This window comes from Curcuma longa, chromosome 13, assembly GCF_044706935.1.
Source record: "Curcuma longa cultivar G26 ecotype Majalengka, Jawa Barat chromosome 13, ITB_CL_G26_1.1, whole genome shotgun sequence".
NCBI classification, from domain to species: domain Eukaryota; kingdom Viridiplantae; phylum Streptophyta; class Magnoliopsida; order Zingiberales; family Zingiberaceae; genus Curcuma; species Curcuma longa.
The window spans coordinates 8,783,382-8,804,258 of NC_133873.1; the positions used below are offsets into that span (position 1 = coordinate 8,783,382).

The window sequence follows — 20,877 nt, forward strand, 5'->3', positions numbered from 1 at the left end:
GCGGCTCTTGTCGAAGTTCTACTTCTACTGGTGATCCACACCAAGTACTCTTCTAGACGACTTCCCAAGCCATTAAGTTGTGTCGTCATCTTCGATACTAGCTGTCGAATAGCAATGGTCGATACAAGATAGAATTCTAATATTAGAAAAATGCAACAACACAAGTCACGTTCATTTCCGGGGCTTTCAAACTATCGTCGACAATCAAATTCTCGGATAGTTACAAAGTAAGAAAAGGGATCGGAACACTTTTCAGAAAAGATAGAAAATAACCATAGGCACACGATTTTCGGCAATAAAACCCCAACAGCTACCCGCGGTCTCGGTAGCAGTAACTCCTTCGGTCGTGGCAAGGAAATCTAGTGGCAGGCAGCAGCTCCTCCGGCCAGCAACCCGACGGCAAACCCTCCTTCGGCTGTGAAATCTCTGGCAAAGCAGAAGGCAGCGGTGGCAAACCCCAATCCGACGGTGATCCCGATGGCAAAACAGAAGGGTAGAGGCGGCAAACCCTCAATCCGACGACGATCTGACTGCAGAACAAAAGAGCAATGGTGGCAAACCCTCCTCTAGTGGTTGACTACTAGCGGAAGGAGTTTGATTGGGCTTCAACGACGACGAACAACGAAGAGAAGGGAAAGGGGAAAACAACGCTAGGATTTTCGTGTGCTTGCCTCCGATCCTCGACGCCTAGCCACTTATACCCGATCGCCATGATCTTCTCGCCAGCGGATGCGGGATCGCCAGAAGATCGTGGTCGATTTTGTTCCAACTAAATCGCGCTGCAAGAAGAAATCTCGCAAGCGTGTGGGCGTGCGGGCATGCGGGCGTGCGGACAAGCGGTGAGCACTGTGAACGGGAGGAAGAAGAAACCAAACCAGACTAGGAAGAAAAAAAATCAAATTGATTTGAACTGGATTTTAGGATTTACAATAGCGAACCAGTTTGAATGGTTGTAATTGATCCTAACCATTAGGGTTTAAGGCCAACTGTTCATTCCTTTTCGATATCATATCTTATTGGATTTTGGGTCCAATCTAAAACCCAACTAGAACCCATATATTGATTAACCTGAGTTCGTTTTAAACCAAATCGAGTTAGTTCAATTTGGTTCAAAACTAAATTCTTGGTTCAATAACCAAACGACCTCCAATTTGATCCAAACTAGTTTTGCTTATTTCATCTTTACAAGACGAAGCCCCTCATCACTTCTGTTTTGCCAAAATATTTTCCATCATAAACCAAACTAATTTGGTTCATTTTATCCTTTGTTTAGTCCAACCAGACTTTCTTTCTCTTGAATTGAGAATCAAATTCTTAAACTCATTTTAAGTCCTTAAGAGAAACTTGCAATGCGTGTGACTTAATAGATTTTTGATTATGTTGGTCATTCGTAATTAATCATTAATTATAGAACGATCATGAGTGGCGCCTAGTAGTACATCATCATCTTCAATTGACTAAAAATTAATGATTGATTTCAGAACCATTTTGAAATCCTTCAGTAGCTATAATGAAATGTCTCGTTCCTTTCACCGTCTTATACCTGCTTAGTTCAGGACATGGTCTATATGTGTCAGTTCCCACTATACTGACTACATCACACCTAGCCCAAGCTTGCTTTCTTATCCTATGGATTCAAGTTACTCGTACATGTGTCCAAGAATGTCATACTCTTGACATGTGATGTTTTGACCAAAGACTTTCAGTAACAATCCTAACAAGCGACCGTAGGATATACCTCTCTTTTTACAAAGAGCGGTGAATTCTCTGTGGGCTATTCAAATACCTTCAAGTACTTTGACTTATACTCAATCATCTCAGGTCCACATGTCCTCGGAGATATTTGCTTAAGATGTTAAAGTATAAGCCTCCATGACTAAGGTGACTTGAATACCGCAAGTCAAAGGAAACTCGCACTTAAGCTGCACTAAGATCTTCATTGACATATGCATAGAACCATACGAAGTCTCATGGCAGGTCACTCTAATGAACTAGTTATCTTTAACCAACATCCACATTTAACTCTCAACATCCAATGTCTCCAGCCAGTGAGAACACTATTTGGCAAATCAAGGAGTTTAAAATGTGCTAGTCTCAACAGAATCGATAACATCCACGTTCATCAATTCATCGACTATGGATAATTTTAATACATTCATAATTGCACATGTAGAGATGCTCAAGTTATGATCCAATCATAAATTTTTTCATGCTATGAATCATATTGTGGGCATTCAGTAAATAAGTTTAAGATCCAATCAAACATATGAAAAATATACACTTAAATAGTAAATTTTTATTTATTTAAATAGTACAACTGTAAGGCGATCGTCTTAGGACACCTCTCAAATATAATGTTAAATGGTGATCTTTATGGAACTATAATATTATACAATGATATTTACGCGTTAGATATATCCAATGACATATTCAATATTGAAACGAGCAACAAGCATGCTCGAAGTAATGATCGATTAACATCCTACACATGGCATAGTCGCCTTAGCTATATAAGTAAGAAACACATGTCTGAATTACACAAGTGTGAAATTTTGGACTCATTTGAATTGGATTCATTTGATACAAATGATTCATGCATAAAGACAAGATGACTAAGTTACCTTTTAAGAAAAAAGGTAAACGATAGAATTACACTTTGGACCTTATATATACCAAAGTGTGTGGATCACTCATGCACGAGAAGGTTATAGCTATTTCATCACCTTCATCGATGATCACTCACGATTTGGGTATGTGTATCAATTGAGATACAAGTCTGACGCCTTTGAAAAGTTCAAAGAATATAGACATGAAATAGAAAATTAACTTGGTAAAAGTATTAAATTACTTTGATCGAATCGTGGTGGTAAATACTTAAGTCAGGAGTTTCAAGATCATGTTAAGGACAATAGGATATTGTCTCAATGGAATCCACCTTATACGCCACAACATAATGGGGTGTCAGAAAGAAAAAATTGAACTTTGTTGGACATGGTTAGGTCAATGATGAATCATGTAAATTTTCTCAAATCTTTTTTGGGTTATGCACTCAAGATAGTTGTTTACTTGCCAAGCAAAATCCCAATTAAGGCAGTCTCTACTACTCTATATGAGATATGGAATGGTAAAAACCTCATATATCTTATTTGAAGATATGAGGTTGTCCTGCTTATGTGAAGAGAATTGTGTCAGACAAAATAGATTCTAAGTCTGCTAAGTGTCTATTTATTGGATACCCTAAGGAAGCTAGGAGTTACCAATTTTATCATCTATCAAAACAAAAGATGTTTATTTCAAGGCTTGTTGTATTTCTAGAGAAAGAGTTTCTCTTACAAGAAAATAGTGGGACTGAAATTGTGCTAAGAGTAGTTCAAGAAACTCCAATAGAGACACACACACACACAAGTGACGCCTAATCATGACCCTCAAGTTGTTACTCATAGGCATGAGATAATAGATGAATTTGTAGATACATTGTCACTTCATAGATCTAGTAGGGCACGTCTAATTCTTGAGAGATATGAATTTTTCATAAGTGAATTGAGAAACATACTACTCATTAAGAATGAAGCTTACTAGTTATGAAGAAGTTCTAAAAAATTAAAAAAAAAAGACTCATGGTTAAAAGCTATGAAATCAAAATTGGATTCCATGTACAAAAATCAAGTTTATAACTTGGTGGACCCACTCAAAGGGATAAGTCCTATAGGGTGAAAATGAATTTTCAAGAAAAAAAATTGACATGAATGATAATTTGATTACCCATAAAGAAAGACAGGTGTTGAAAGGTTATCGTCAAAAATATGGTATTGACTATGATGAGACCTTTTCACCAATAGATATGCTTAAGTCTATTCAGATACTCCTAGCCATAGCGGCTCATTATGATTATGTGATATGACAGATAGATGTGAAAACATCATTCCTTAATAGAAATGAGGATGTGTATATGATACAACCCTAATATTTCATATTTGTTGATAAAAATAAAGTATACAAGCTTCAACGATCCATTTATGAACTGAAGTAAGCATTGAGAAGTTGGAATCCATTTTGATGAGGTAATCAAAGAGTTTGATTTCTTATAAAATCAAGATAAACTTTGCGTGTACATAAAGATAGTGGGAGTGTGGTCGTGTTTCTAGTATTATATATTGATGATATATTACTTATAGGAAACGATGTGTCCATTCTACAGTCTATTAAAATTTAGTTGTCAAAAATATTATCCATGAAAGACATGAGAGAAGCAGCTTATATCCTTGGGATTAAGATCTATAGAGATAGATCGAAAAGGTTGTTTGGTCATTCACAATCTATATACATCAATAAAGTGCTAAAACAGTTTAGCATGAAAGAATCTAAGAAAGGTTTCATTCCCATGAGACATGTGATTCATCTTTTGAAGTCTATGTGTCCACGCACACAAGATGAGAGGATTCACATGAGCCAGATCCCATATGCATCAATTATAGGATCAATCATGTACGCTATGTTATGTACAAGGCTCAATATATCATACGATCTAAGTGTCATGAGCAAATACTAGTCAAATCCAGGCACAAATTATTAGGTGGCTATCAAGGCAATCCTTAAGTACTTAGGAAGAACTAAAAATTCATTTTTGGTATATGGACGGGGTGATATGATTATACGTGAGTATACTGATGTCAATTTTCAGATGAACAAGGATAATTTCAAATCCTAGTCTGGATATGTATTCACATTAAATGGGGGTACAATAAATTGGAAAAGTTTCAAGCAAGAAATCATTGTTGATTCTACCACTGAGGCGGAATACATTGTTGTTTCGGAAGCAGTAAAGGAAGTGATTTGGATCAAGAAGTTCGTCACAGAACTTGATGTGGTTCCGAGCATTATTAAAATAATACTAGTTTACTATGACAATAATAATGTCATTGCTCAGGCTAAGGAACCTAAGTCTCATCAGCGATCCAAATATATGCTCCGTTGTTATCATTTAATCAGGGAGATCATTAGTAGGAATGAAATACAAATAAAAAAAATCACCAAAAGGTATCTAGCAAATCCTTGGATGAAATCTTTACCTCAAAGTAAGTTTGAGAGTCATGTAGAGGCCTATGCTATTGGATACCATGGGGATTGACATTAGGCCAAATGGGAGTACGTTATATTTGAAAAATGTTCTAAGACAATCGTCTTAGATAATATACTATTTATTAGATAAATAAAATTACTATTTAAGTGCATATTGTCTATGTATTTAATTTGATCTTAAACTCAATTACTAAGGTCCACAATACAATACATAACATGAGAGAACTTGTGATTAAATCATAATTAGTGAATATCTCTATATGTATAATTATGTATGTATTAAAATATTTTCTAATCAATAAATTAATAAGACTGAGCATCATCGATTTTGTGAGACTAGTATATGTTAGCTCCATGGTTTTATTAAGCAACCAATCCTAACTGATTGGAAACATTGAGATGTTGAGAGTTAATATATGGATACTGATTAAGGACAACTAGTTATCGGAAGTGACCTGTCATGAGACTTCATGTGGTTCTATACATGTCTATAAAGATTTCATTATAGCTCGAGTATAAATTTCCTTCAACTTGAGGTATTAAAGTCATCTTGGTTATGAAAACTTATACTTTGACATTTTAAGTAAATGACTCTATGAAGGTGTGGACCCGGGATGATTGGGTATAAGTCGAAGTGCCTGAAGGTGATTGAGTAGCCAATAGAATTTAAGATCCAATCAAACACATAGAGAATGTGCACTCAAATAGTGAATTTCTATTTTTTCAATAAATAGTATAACCATAAGACGATTGTCTTAGGACACCTTTCAAATATAACACTTGGAGTAACAGTCAGTGCTTGTGAACCAAGTAAAATAAATGTGTCAATTTTGTGTGTGATTGCATGTTCTGCTGTATTTCAAATACTCGATTTATGAAGTTTTACGAACATATGAAAAAGTGATAAATGTGTTATTCACCCCACCCTCACTAGCGCTCATTTCGATCTTACATTTTTGATGGATTAGATATATTAGACACCAAGCAAAAGAAATCTCAATAGTTTGCAAAACCAAATACTAGGAAAGGAAGTTCGGAGGGTCGACGAACCAAACATTTAGTAGGGGAAGTGTAGATGAGTCAACAAACTAGACATTTGGTAGAGGAAGTTTACATGAGTTGATGAACCAAATATTTGACAAAGAAAGCCCAAACGGATCAGTAAGATTGGACATCAGACAAGGTATCCTGGATAACCAAGGAAGATAAATCTAAGAGACAATAAGGTTGTGAGGAATTGTTTTTATGCTTGGGACGTGGGTAACCATATACAGCTAGGGGTTGACCTAATCAAAAAATTAATAGAAATTTTGAAGTCAAGGTTAACAAACAGTAACTAAAGTTCTCGTTTGGTTAACTGGTTTGTAAGTAAGCTACTTGACCAAATATGTATTGTAAAGACAAGTGTTAATTACTCATACATACTTATATATATATATATATATATATATATATATATATATATATATATGGTAAAGGATAGAATTCAATCCGCTAACGTGGCTATGTTCGAGCGACCGTAAACTGATTGGGCGACCAAAAAAAATCTAGTCAGTAAAAAGAATCTAGATGGGAAAACTAGCATGGAAGGTGTTCGGTGATCGAAAATGAAGTTTAAAGTGATCGAAAAACTAAATAATTGCTGAGGAATGGGCACTAAATAAACTGTAAATCAATCGATCGAAAACTAATTTGGTCAATCGGAAAACTAATATAAAAGGCCCTCAGCATTGAACATCAAAAATCACTTTGAATGACTCGGGAATCATTTATAAGTGCTCGATACACTCAAAAGCTCTTCGTATTCGTTGAGAAAACTTGTGAAGTGTAGTGACAATTTGGAAATATTATTTATTTATTTATTTGTCTATATAGTCTGCTTTGCCTTGTTTATATTTGGCTACCGTGCTTTACTTATTATTCATACAACTAGTTGAATCAGATTGGTACGATGGTATGTATACTAACAAGTTGAAATAATGATATTCCATTTCGAGTGGGGAATTTGTAATACATACTTGCTCTTGGTGCGCCGGCCCCAACAAGTTCATCATCAGTTGGAAGAGACTAGAGTTGTCTTGGGACAAACCAGCCAGTGTTATTTGAGTCTTCAGTTAAATATTTCTCTTGTTTGTTTCGTGACATTTAGTTTGTGCATGATTTAATTGATGAAAGTAGAGTATATAATTATTTAATTATCCAAAAAAAATTATTTATAATCTCATCTTTATTCTTATTGCTTATTTTATAATTGTCTATTATATTGTTTGCCACTTTATATTTATAGTTGATATCTATTTTGTTTGTTTTCTTTTAAGAACCATAATAAATTAGATTATATAATTAATTGTTCTAACTAACAAAGTAATAGAACTATAGAATTTTGATTTCGCATTTTGAAAGGGTTATGTCAATACTAATACTAAATATTTAAAAAGAGCCTTGAGTCCTTTTCTCACTAGATGAATTGCGAACAATTCACTCTATACATTTAATCTCTAATATTTACAGTCCTTTAGCATTATAGAGTTCCATAAACTTAATGGGAGCATGCCCCAATTTAATGAACTATTTGACTTAAATAAGTTCACATGTTGTAACATCATTGTCCCATAGTTTGCTTCTAACTCAACTGAGCTCTCTTTCTTACATTTATTAGAAAATCAGATTACATTCAAAAGGCACAATAGCATAATGTGAATAATTTATTTGTAGAAAAACTCACCCAATCTACTTTAGTATTCCTCCGTAATCTAAGTTGAAGATGAGGTTGATCGTGAAATTAAGGGGTTTTTTCCACAGCATTCTTAAGGAATTATAGAATTTATAAGATTGCATTTTAGGGAAATGAGGTCGATCAGATATTAAACAATAAAAAAATATCAACAAATTGATAAGAATCGAGTGTTAGACATGTTGAAATCCCAGAGACAATACAAAATCTTCTGATATATATTTAAACTTTTGTGAGGAGAGTCAGGCTACACATATACTTGAAATATGTGTTATGGGCGTAAGGGGGCGGGTCACGGTTAATCAAATCCGAAAGTAACCCATCGGTCTGGCCCGGAGCGTCGTCGAATTGAGCCGGATCCTCAAGTCGGGTTCAGAACGTCACAGAGCTCGGATCGAACCGGATCTCCGGCACTTCGGCCCCGAGTTGAGTCTTGCAGGTCGAGTTGGGGAAATCAGGATCAAACCTGATTGATGGCCTCCATTACGGCTCCGAGTCCCCTCAATGAGGCTCTCCACTCTCGAATCAACCGAGCCAACTCCTAATCCTCACGCAAAGCCGGACTAAACCTCATCCTCTCGAGCACCCGCCAAGTCCCTCGAGTCGGCGCGGGACCTAGCCGGATCCTCAAGGAAGCCGGATCCTCCAGGCCTACTCGATTTCGTACGGACATCTTCGCCCGAGACGATCCGGATCCTTTGGCATCTCTATCCCGAGCCAAATTGACCCATTTGAGCATAGGATGTGTCAACTCCCCGATTATGCCCTGGCCCTATATATGCTTTTCCTCTTTCCCAAAGACCACTCCCCCATCACACGACCATGAATGTTCCCCTGCCACCAATTATGGAAATGGTCTGACAAATGTGTATGACATGATCCCTCAACACTAAGTCAGCGATGGGACATATACGCTGACTATACCATGTCTTCTAACGCATTCATAACCGTGATGGGACTCTCGTCATGTTCGTGATGTGACCTGATGCCTCCGGCTTATATAAAGGTTGGTCTGTACTGGAGGGAGGTAGGCAATCTCACAAACTCTCTCCCCTTTCATTCACATTTCCTTCGTCCTTCAACGAAAGCTAACTTAGGCATCGGAGTGGTCGTGCCGGGGCAACCCCTGGCCTTCCTTCTCACAGTGTTTGTGCGTGCAGGTCCCAGAAGCTCTACGTCTTCCTCTCCAATCAGGCTAGCTCAAGTGGGGTGCTGAAAAGAAACAGCGCATCCAGAAGTAGATCTCAACAGGAACAATATATAAGATTAAATTTAGAAATGGAGTCGATCCTATTTATCACAATCAAAATATCAATTGACTGGAAGAGGTTTTCAGTCGAGGAGGACTTGAATGAAAAAGAAATGCTTCTGTTCATTTTGTTAACAATCGATTAGGCAAGCGATTATTATTGATCGATACTTTGCTTAGTCGATTACTCATCATGAATTTTAAATCAAAAAGTATAGTATTCTATTATGAGTTAGTCGAGTGATAATGGATTTAGCCAACTCAACAATAAGAACAATAAACAAAACGACCAAAAGGGGTTTTGTCCGAGACAATAATTGATTGGTTAGTCAATTGTATTAATCCATATCAATTGATTCAGCAACCAGCAAGAATGAACAAAAGATTAATCGATTGGTTAGTTAGAAAAGGCAACTAAACAACAATAGTAAAGTTAAAAGTTGTCCCCGGGGCAATGGTGCAATGGTAGGACATCCGGATTGTAACTCAGAGATCCGCGGTTCGATCCCCAGCTATGGCGTATTTGTAGAAATTTTCCTCCAAATGGGGAACGCAATCAAAGGATGCTGGGCATCTGGATTGGCTACCGTATGCGTTCCCGATTTACCCTGGTGGTCGGTGGAAAACTTCCGTGGGATTGGGCCGACCACCCCCAGAGATGTGGCTACTGGGATTATCATTTTTTTTTAAGTTAAAAGTTGTTGTCACCTTGCGCAAGAGCTAAGTTTATCGTGAAGCTCTTCATTTGCCACACATGTATTAAAAGTGTCAAAGCAAAATATAAATAAAATTTAACTAACTAACTAAATGCATACCACTAATAGAACTTCACAAGCGCTGTACATACATCTCATCAAATAAATTGAAGATCAAAAACTCCAAAAGTAAATATAAAAATGTAAAATATATATGCAAGAAAAATACATGAGGTAAAATATCTTATAAAAGACTTCAACAAATAACAAATAAGCATGTTACCACTTTCTACAAATTAACTTCATTAATCTTTTAACACAAATTTCTTTTTTGTTTTTTTCTCACGATTTTATCATTTTTCATGTTTCCTCTTTACACTCTTATCATTTAAAATTTTTCAAGAAAACAAAAATATATATATAAAGGGATATATAATTTGCAACAAAATCATGAGTCCATCTATTGTACAATATTAATCAGTCGATAAAATAAAACATTGGCGCATTGATTTGTTGAATTCAATTATTAACAAAAAACATATTCAACTTCCATGTATAGTTATGGTTAAGTTTTTTTTTAAAAAAAAAGCATTTAATAGTTCAACCAACTCAGCCTATAAATTTAAATATATACGTGGCTCTATAAAAGAATAACTCGCATGTTCATGGTTGAAACAAATTTTTTTTTTTTAACATTAATCCAACTTATCTGAATACATGTGGATTGACTATGAAAAAAATAATAATTGAAATATAAATATTTCACCTCTATCCGTAAGCCTAAAAGCTTACTATTATAAATGGGTACAAATGGGTGGGAATTACCAAAATATAAATGAGTTCAAAGCATTTATAATTACAGATAAAAATGCCAGACCAGCCTGCAACAACAAGAAAATTTTCATTAACCTTAACTATTCACTCTGCATATCACTGAAACTAAGCGCATAACCAAATAAGAAAGAACTGTGACTTTAGAAAACACGAAAGCAATGTTACACAAAACCTTTTCAGAAAATGGATTAATGTAAAATCTATCAGAGCAGTTTGTTAGTTGGGAATACTAGAGACGATGTTAACATCAGAAAAGACCATAGAAACCATTCCAGTTCTGTTATCTGGGGGAAAATGTAACAGATAGCAATAGCAAGCACTACATGATTCATCTTTCATGAAGTTATGGGTCATTCTTATAGATTAGCATCCTTGAATTGACATACAAACATAAAACTGCCTGCTTTTTGGTACAAACAACTACAACTTCTGAAATGGAAAATGATACGATAGGTTTCAAGTCCACAAAGCTGTTTTTTGGTCTTAAAAATCTTTATTTTTGGAGGGTCAAGTGTCAGAACACTATGATGTTAAACTGTTTTGCCTGACAATTACTTGATTAACATACGGAAGGTTAGCTTTGTTTAGAGAAGAATTATCGAAAAGTTTAAAATATTATTGAAGTCTTTGAATTTTAATAGTTCGCTTTGCTTCATTAATTTCATTCTATGTTCCTGGGTGGTTCAACGATTCCATTTTGATACTCTATCAATTGGTATTAAAGTCAAAACCTGGTGGTTCAATCTCGATATTCACCTTCATTCTCCATCATCCTACAGCTTCAACGTCCCCCTTCTCTATGGATACTCCCCTTTGAGCATAGCAAACCACTTTTATTCTCAGTGATAAAAAAAAATGTTGATCCTAAGCCTTATACAGCTCTAGTTCCTCAACTGTGACAGCCTCATCCGCCAAAGTATCCTTTTGATCCTTATTCCCCAGGAAGTATAGCCGCCGCCACTTCAACATTTGCCTCATCTACTCCAACTATGAGCTTGCAAATCTACATCTACGATGCTTGTCGCAACAGCGTTCTCTCAACTTGCCTCCTCCCACAATAGCTTCTAATGACTCAACCTCTACAGCGTGTCAATAACACCACTCAACGTAGTATATCGCTCCATCAACAAATTTGGCATCAATGGAGCCTGCCCTCTCTTCTGACATCACCAGCTTCACCTGATTCCACTCACTAAAGTGAGGACTCTAACCAAGCCTCGCAACCTCTCACTCATCTCAGCCTCTAATTCTTTTGATAACTCTAGCTACTTTAGGCCCTCTTCCTTTGAGCTTGACTTGGATGCAAGTTGCAAATCCTGCATCTCACTAATGCATTCCCCTCTAACCACTTTCTCACTCCATCATTGCCACAATCGTGCACTCCTACACATTGCGCTCCTTCACTGCTAGCAAAGAATCATTGAGAGAGGAAAAGATCAAGCTTGATCTAAAGCAAACTCTGATATCTGAGCTATCAAGGTATTGATGTCATCGGGCTCCTGCTTTGTTAGCCTCCTCTACTCCCTCTTTGCCAACATCATTGCAGTTTGACCTCCATCTCCACGGATTAATCTAAAATTTTCATATTGATCCAATATATTTACATTATTTTAATATCACAAGTTTGTTTTTAAATTATCGATTTTATATTCTAGTCCTTACAAAAAAACTATTGTTACCATAACAACAAAACAATTAAAAAAAAGAGAGAAAAGAAAATAAAGAGAGAAAGCTATCAACAAAAGAAATATAACTCTAATCTCCACTGTTTGCCTTGTACTCATCTAACCATAGCACCCTTCAATCAATGCTTCTTCCAAAAAACAATGATCTCTTCTAGATCCATTAAAAGAAAGACTAAAATTATAGTACCGCCGAGTATCTCTATCCATTGACCAAGCTCAAGCCTCGTGCTAACTTCAACATTGATGAAAATTGCATCATTTTGGTATAATTGTTACCTCTCTTTGGAAATTATTTTTGTTAATTGAATTGGTATTAAATTTCTTGCATTTAGTTTTTTTTTTACAGGTATTGCATACTATCAGTTATTATTCAAAAAAAAGATAAAATATAATACCATCATATTATTTCCTATTTAGTTTGTTCATCTTTTGACAAAAATACCATCATAGTATCCCCTTTTAGACTTAGTAGAGTGAAGATAAAATATATAAAATTTAAATTTAATAATAGTATATATAATGAGATAATTATTAAGATAGGAGATAACAAGTTACCAAGCAAGAGCTTTAAATATCAAGATTCATTTTTGCAAAAAACATTAAGGGGATGAAGGAGGGATTAATTATTCTTTATAATTATAAGATACCTCTAAAACTTAAATGGAAGTTTTATAAACTTGTGATGTTACATGAAAATGAATGTTGTGTTATGAATCGAGTACACACAAGCAAAAGATGATAGTTGCATAGATAAGGATATTAAGGTGGATATGCAGACATACGAGAATAGATAATATAAAAAATGAGAATATTAGACAGAAAGTCAAAATTGCATCTATTGAGAGAAAACTCCAAGAGACATATGGACGTATCCTTGGCGACCAATAAATATGTAGTTAGATGATGTGAAACCATAAAAAATAAACACATTAATCGAGAAAAAAAGAGACCAAAGAAGACTTAGAAATGATAAAACAAGATAAAATTCATTTAAATATAAATCTATTAGTATAGGATGATCAATATAGTCGACCACACTTAATGGGATAAAGATTTTGTTATTGTAGTATGCTTATCGCATTGCTTTATTTGTAACAAAATGTTTCCCAATTACCACTAAATACATGAGAGGCATCAACCAAACCATATTCATAAAAACGATAAGCTTAATTTCATAAGAACTAGAACAAACCACCCCAATAATTATTTCTACTATTATAATTTCATGAATAATATGCAAACCACCCATATACAATCCAATTACATGATATTTCTAGAGAAGAATTAATTTTTTTCAAAAAATAATAATTGTTGTACAACTTTACATGTCAAAAAAGATGCCCACTTTTTTTATGGTAGCATGGACCGTAATGCATTTATTAAGTTGTTTAGATGACATTATAATTATTTTGATTCACGTAACATATATCCACTAAAAGAGCATGATTTGGCTTAGTAGATCCATTAAAAATTATTGGTGATATGCTCAAATCATTAGAAATCAAGATGGATAAGAGTCCATCAAAAATTAGTATGAACTAGAAAAATATTGGTGCAAGGGTGACACAGGAGGAGTCGAATTTCAACGGGCTATAACTTTTAACTCGAATATCAGAACAAGACACAATCGGTTGCTAATCAAAGTACCTCTATTTGGTATTGAGTGGAACCCATACTGACCTACTTTCAGACTCAACAAATATCATTTAGTACATTTTTAGAGACTCCAAATATATTTTTTTACTATTTATAGTACTTTTCTATTTTTAAAATTTGAGGGTATTTTTTACTTTTTTTAAGCTAGGATTTTGTTTAGGGGTCTATTTATACACATGTTTAGTTGTTTTCGGATAACTTTGATTAAAAAAAAAAAGGCAGTCCGGCTTACCTTGCCTTTGGCAAGAGGCTGTTTTCGGATGAACCCGTGACCTCTAGGTCACATGCAACCTTACCGTTGCGCCAAGGCTCCCCTTCTTTTCGGATAACTTTGATTATTTAATAAATAAAAAAATTCGGCAAAAACCCTAGAGATGGCGACGGCGCGACTTCTCTTTATTTTTTCAACTTTTCATGCTTGTTTTCTCTATAATTCTCCTCTAATCTTTCACCTCCAAAATAATCGTTATTATGTTCAGCATCAGTTGGTATCAGAGCTCTTAGATCTCAAGATAGTCATTGTAGTCGTGATAGGTAGGTTCTGGCTGAGAAAGCCTCGCATTGTGATTGTAGCATCCGAGACGAGATACTTGAAGATCTATAGAGACATATGACAAAGTTATCCCAGCGTCTAACGGCACAAGATCTTGAAGATAGTGAGGTACGTGGTCAAAGTCGTGACAAATAGATTTTGCTTGAGGAAGTCTCACACTATGATCGTAATACTCGAGATCTTAAAGGACGTAAGTTCTTTTATTTTAATTTAGATAAAAATTTTCTTGAGAAATATATAGACGACAAGATCGAAATAGTCGGTGATCCAATTTATGACGATAATAAGATAGATGAAATTGGCACATAAATACAACCTTGGAGGCAATAAGAAAGTTATGCAATTACTGCACCTGATAGAGGACAACAATCCAATCTGGCATTTGTAATAGTAGGATCCCATAGAATTTCAAGATCATTATGTGCTAGTAACCTTGGTACTAATATTTATCGGGGTCTTGCCTTATCATCATCTCCAGCCATGGTGACAATGGTAGTAGGCATAGCCTACAACCTTGACAAGAAGGTGAGCAACTCCGACGAGAAGAGCATATTGATCTTTGATCTCGAAGGTGGGGCTTTTGGTGTTTCTCTTCTCACCATCGAAGAGGGCATCATCGAGGTGAAGGTTATCGTCGGTGACACGCATCTCAACGGTAAGGACTTGGACATCAGGATGGTGAATCACTTCGTGTAAGAGTCAAGAGGAAGCACAAAAAGGACATAGGCAAATCGACTAGGATTCTCAAAGTCCAACAACTGCTAGGGTTTAGTATCAGATGATCTTCCTCTTGGATGACCATCCAGCATTATTCTAAACTTGACGATAAGTTTTTTAACCCGGGGCTACTGATGCAGGAGGATCCAAAAAATTTTATTACTATTTTTGATCATTTTTATTTTTGAAAATTTTTGAGTTTTTTTGGTATTTAGAATATTTTTGATAATTTTCATCTTTTACCAATTAGGGTTTTGGGTCTATTTAAGAATTTGTTTAGTTAATGATAAGAAATTATTGATGAATAATATTTTCGACAGTGTCGTTTATTTCTCTATCTCCTGATATTCTTCCGAATCAACGGAATCAATATTACTCGCAGGATAATCGTTATCTCGCTCGGCGTCAATTGGTATTCTGTCCAGCGTCAGTTGGTATCTATAACCGTGATTCCGCATCCACATTCGACAACCCTTACCATAATCACGATAGGGTCTCAGAGCGTCGAGGTCGAGAGGAACGATATGTATAGTTCGATTTTCGAATTGATCTACCTGAGTTTTTAAGAACATTACAAATAGGAAGAATTCATTGATTGGCTCAACAAGGTGAAAAGAATTTTTTATTACAATAAGGTGTCTGATCGAGTGAAAGTGAAGTTGGTTGCATCAAACTCAAGGGCTAAGCATCCGCGTGGTGGAAATAGTTGCGGCGCTCACGAGAGAAACAAGGCAAGACCAAGATCATTGATTGAGAGAAAATGCGAGGTCACTTCCTTTTGGCTACACTCAAGCTCTATTTTAGCGAATTCACATGTTAAGGCAGGGTGCAAGATCGGTCGATGATTATACGAAGGAGTTCTACCAGTTGATTGTCCGGAATGACTTATCTGAGACAAAGGAGCAGATGGTACACGATACCTAGGAGATTGCGCCAGCCCTTGCAAGATATCCTTAATCTTCATTCGTTGTAAATGATTTCAGAGGTCTACCAGAGTACACTAGCTGTTAAAAAACAACATAACCAAAAATCAATGGTTAGAGATCACCAAAACAATCAATTAGTTCGCCCTCACAATTTACGTCCTTCACAACAGCAACCACCACAAGTTAATTCTAAGACTTCTATTAGGTGTTATCGTTATGGTAAACAAGAGCACAGGGCAAACGAATTCAGGACACCTGCTCCTACTAACCAGAAAGGCAAAAATTTATTGATCGAGGAAAATGTGGAAAATGAGGCAATTAGTGAACCGATGTACGATGATACTGAAGCTAACGAGGTGCTTTATGGTGATGGTCACAAGACTTTAGTCATTCGCAAGAGTCTACTAACTCCCAAGGGCAATTCGAGAGATAATTGATTGAGAACCAATATATTTCATAGTACATGCACAGTTGCAGATAAAGTTTATAAAATGATTATTTACAGCAATAGTTGTGAGAACGTTGTGTTTGATGAGGCTATCCAGAAATTATAGTTGAAGATAGACCACCATCCTAAGCCATACAAGTTGTCGTGGCTAAACAGAGACAATGAGGTAAAAGTATCTTGGTAGTATGATCATAGTGTTATTCATGATAGGCGAAAGAATATCTATACTCTTCACATTAAAGGAAAAAAGATTATGTTGACACCACAACGAGAAGGAACTACTCTAATTCCAGTAGCCAAGAATACTAATCTGCTTTCTATTTCCCGATTTATAGATGAGATGGAGCCTAGAGACATAGTTTATGCTTTGCTACCTTGTTGGAATGATGTCATAGCCATCGACGCGAATTTACCAATAGAAGTACAATAGCTGCAAGCGGATTTTATCGAGCTAATGGCAGAGGATCTTCCTCCTAGACTACCACCTATGAGAGATATCCGATATCAGATTGATCTTGTTCTACGGTCGAGTTTGTCTAATCGACCAGTATATCGCCTCAATTCAAAGAGGTCGAAGAGTTGCAGCAGCAGGTGGTAGAGTTATGAGAAAGAAGTTATATCCGTGAAAGCATGAGCCCCTGTGTAGTTCCTGCCCTACTAGTGTTAAAGAAAGATGGTTCGTGGCGTATGTGTGTTGACAATCAAGTCATCAACAGGATTACAATTAAGTACAAATTTTCAATGCCCTACTTGGATGACATGTTGGATCAGCTATCCGGTTCTAGGGTCTTCTTAAAAATTGACCTTAAAAGTGGATACCACCAGATCAACATAAGGCCTGGAGATGAATAGAAGACAGCGTTTAAGACACAATATGAATTATATGAGTGGATGGTCATGTCTTTTGGATTATTAAATACACCCAGCACATTCATGAGGTTCATGCATCAAATCTTGTGGCCTTTTATGGGAAAATTTATGATGGTCCACTTTGATAACATTGTCATCTACAGTCCGACGTGGGCATCACACTTTGATCATCTCTGTACTATTTTTGAAAAGTTGAATATGGAGTACTTATGTGTCAACAAGAAGAAGTGTTCCTTTTTTACTACGTCGATATTTTTTCTTGACTTTATTGTGTCTACTAATGGTATTCACGCAGATCAATCAAAGATAGACGTAGTTTTGGAGTGGCCTCAGCCAAGGACCTTGCACGATATCATAAGTTTCTATAGATTGGCTTCTTTCTACCGTCGGTTTATCAAAAACTTTAGCACTCTGATTGCTCTCATCACCGACCGTCTCAAGGGACGTAATTTCAAGTGGCCTAAAGCAGCAGAGATTAGTTTTCAACTAGTCAAGTAGAAGATCACCAAGGTACCAGTTCTAGCACTTCCTGATTTTGACCAAGTGTTCGAGGTCAATTGTAATGCATCCGACATTAATATTGGGGGGTGTTAAGTTAGTCTGGGCGTTCAATTGCTTTCTTCAGTGAGAAGCTGTCCGGATCTAAGAAGGATTATTCTACCTCAACTTAGAGTTTTATGCTATTGTTCAGTCCTTGAAACATTGGCATCACTACCTAGTACAGAAGGAGTTCATTCTATTTATTGATCATGAAGCTTTATAAGTACATCAATAATCAACACAAGCTGAGTAGACGGCATGCCAAGTGAGTGACTTATTTGCAGTTCACTTTTACGTTGAGACACCAAGCAGGAAGCCTAAATCATGTCACAGATGTCCTAAGTCATCACTCTTCATTACTTACCACCATGAGTACTAGGTTGTAGCCTTTGAGGTTTTCGCTAACATGTACACAACTGATTCTTCATTCAGGAGGATATTCTAGGAGGTATAAGATGGTCACCGCTATGATTTTATTTTGCATAATGGTTATCTGTTTCATGGATTGTAGTTATGTCTTCCAAATTGTTCATTAAGGTAGCAAATTATTAGTGAGCTTTATAATGAAGGTCATTTTGGTCGTGGTAAGACACTGACCCTTATCTTTGTTGATTTTTATCAGCCCAAGTTGACCAGTGACGTTACTCACTTTCTAAACCGATGTTATATATGCCAGCAGTCTAAGGGAATTCTAAGCAATGCAGGTTTGTACACTCCTTTACCTGTTCTTGAAGCTCCTTAGTTTGATGTCAGTATGGATTTTGTATTGGGTTTATCTCGCACCCAACAAACGTCAGATTCTGTTCTAGTTGTGGTTGATAGGTTTTCTAAGATGGCACATTTTGTAACTTGCAGGAAGACTATGGATGTTGTCTGAATAACCCATCTTTACATCAAGGAGATTGTGCATTTACATAGCATTCCTCGGTCCATAATTCAGATCGTGATACCAAGTCCATTAGTCATTTATGGAAAAGCTTATGGGGAAAACTGAGAATACAATTGAAATTTAGCAGTGCCTACCACCCCCAGACAGATAGTCAGACCAAGGTGGTAAATCAGAGTTTGGGCAATCTTCTGAGGTGTCTGACAGGAGCTAAGCTGAAGCAGTGGGATTTGGCGTTACCTTAAGCAAAATTTACCAATAACAAATCAAGAAACAGAACCACAGGTTTGAGTCCTTTTGAGATTGTCTATGGGCGAAACTCGTCTGTGATGCTAGATTTAACCCCTATCCCTCGTATAGGATGATTTAGTCCTAAAGCAGAGGAGATGATAGAGCATCTTCAGGGCATTTATGAGAAAGTGAAACTGACTATTTATGAGAACAATATTAAGTACAAGACTCGGATTGACAGTCATCGTCGTGAGGTACTTTTTGATGTTGGTGATTATGTTTGGGTTGTATGACTCGTGATCGTTTCTTAGCTAGCGTGTATAATAAACTTAAATATCGAAAGATTGGACCGTGTGAAATACTGTAGAAGATCAATGACAATGCATACAAGTTGCATCTTTCGAATCACTTGAAGACTTCTGATGTCTTTAATATGAAGCACTTAAGGTCTTATTCGGTGAATGTTGATGATACTTCTATAAACTCAAGGACGAGTTCTTTTCAACTCGGAACAACTGATGCAGCGGAAGAGGAGTCGAACTTCAACAAATCATAATTTTTGACTCGGACATCAGAACGAGACGTAGTCGGTTGCTAATCAAAGTTTTTTCAAAGACCTCTATTCGGTATGGATAGAACCCATACCGACCCATTTTCAGGCCCATCAAACATTGTTTAGTGCCTTTTCGAAGGCTCCGAATATATTTTTTACTATTTATAGTAATTTTTTATTTTTAGAATTTGAGAGTATTTTTGACTTTTTTTAAGCTAGGGTTTATTTAGGAATATATTTATACATCTATTTAACTGTTTTCAAATGAATTTTAATTATTGAATAAAATTTTCTTTTTGGGCAAAAATCCTAGAGACAGTGGTGTTGCGGCTTCTCTTCATTTTTCCAACTTCTCGTGCTTTTTTTTTACAATTCTCCTCTAATCTTCTCCTCCAGAATAATCGCTATTCTGTCTGGCATCAGATATGCTCCACTAAATTTTAAGAAACAAACTGCCAATAAGTACATAAACACAAAGCAATCTCCCTTAACTAAAGCAAACTCAAGGACAACACCTCAAATCCTTAGTTCACTTATAATTCATGAACTTTTAGCTAAAATGAAAAACTTATGCTCAAGAAATAAAGTCATGATAACTCTACTTTAGGCAAGTCCACTATAACATTTTAGAAGAACTCCCTAATGATACTGTACATGAATCCCTTGAAGATGCAACCTTAGAAGAATCATTTGATAGTATTTTTAAGAAACTCCCTAATGACACCATAAATTAATCCCTTAAAGATGCAACCTTAGAAGAACCCTTTGATAACATTTTAGAAAATTCTTCTAATAACATTTTAGAAAAAATCTTCTAATGGCATTTTAGATGAACCCCTAAATGATATAATTTTAGAAGAACCACCTATTGATCCTTTTAAGAAATAATCAAGTTACAACTTGTTTATGTTATCAAAAGAAGTCAAATAAAGAAACTAAACAAAATAAACATTTGGAACTAGTAATGCAAAATACCAACTTAAACATTTATAAATCATTTGGCAAGACCCCTTCCATAGTTATTTATGACTTTAATATTAATCACCCAACTGAGTTAGTTTATGTATTTGCTTCTATCTAACAAAATGAAAGCTTCACTTTACATATGAGAGTTATATTTATTGATACTAGAACTAAAATTGTAATGATTGTTATAAAGTGCCTAGTGATATAGTAAATTTGCTATAACATCTAGTGCAGAGGTATTTATATTCCACAAAT

The 20,877-nt window shown here is 35.8% G+C and overlaps 1 protein-coding gene across 1 annotated transcript in view; it reads right to left on the reverse strand.

Annotated features, from left to right (window-relative positions):
• Nucleotides 1–310: 310 nt before the first annotated feature.
• The window catches only part of LOC141843998 (uncharacterized), a 30,134-nt gene continuing 9,567 nt past the window's right edge, over nt 311–20,877 (reverse strand). Inside the window, exons 4-5 of the mRNA XM_074731995.1 lie at nt 10,583–10,638; nt 311–530 (exon numbers count right to left, since the gene is read on the reverse strand). Of these exons, the coding sequence (XP_074588096.1) occupies nt 311–530; nt 10,583–10,638 (276 nt within the window). The remainder of the gene's footprint in view (nt 531–10,582; nt 10,639–20,877) is intronic.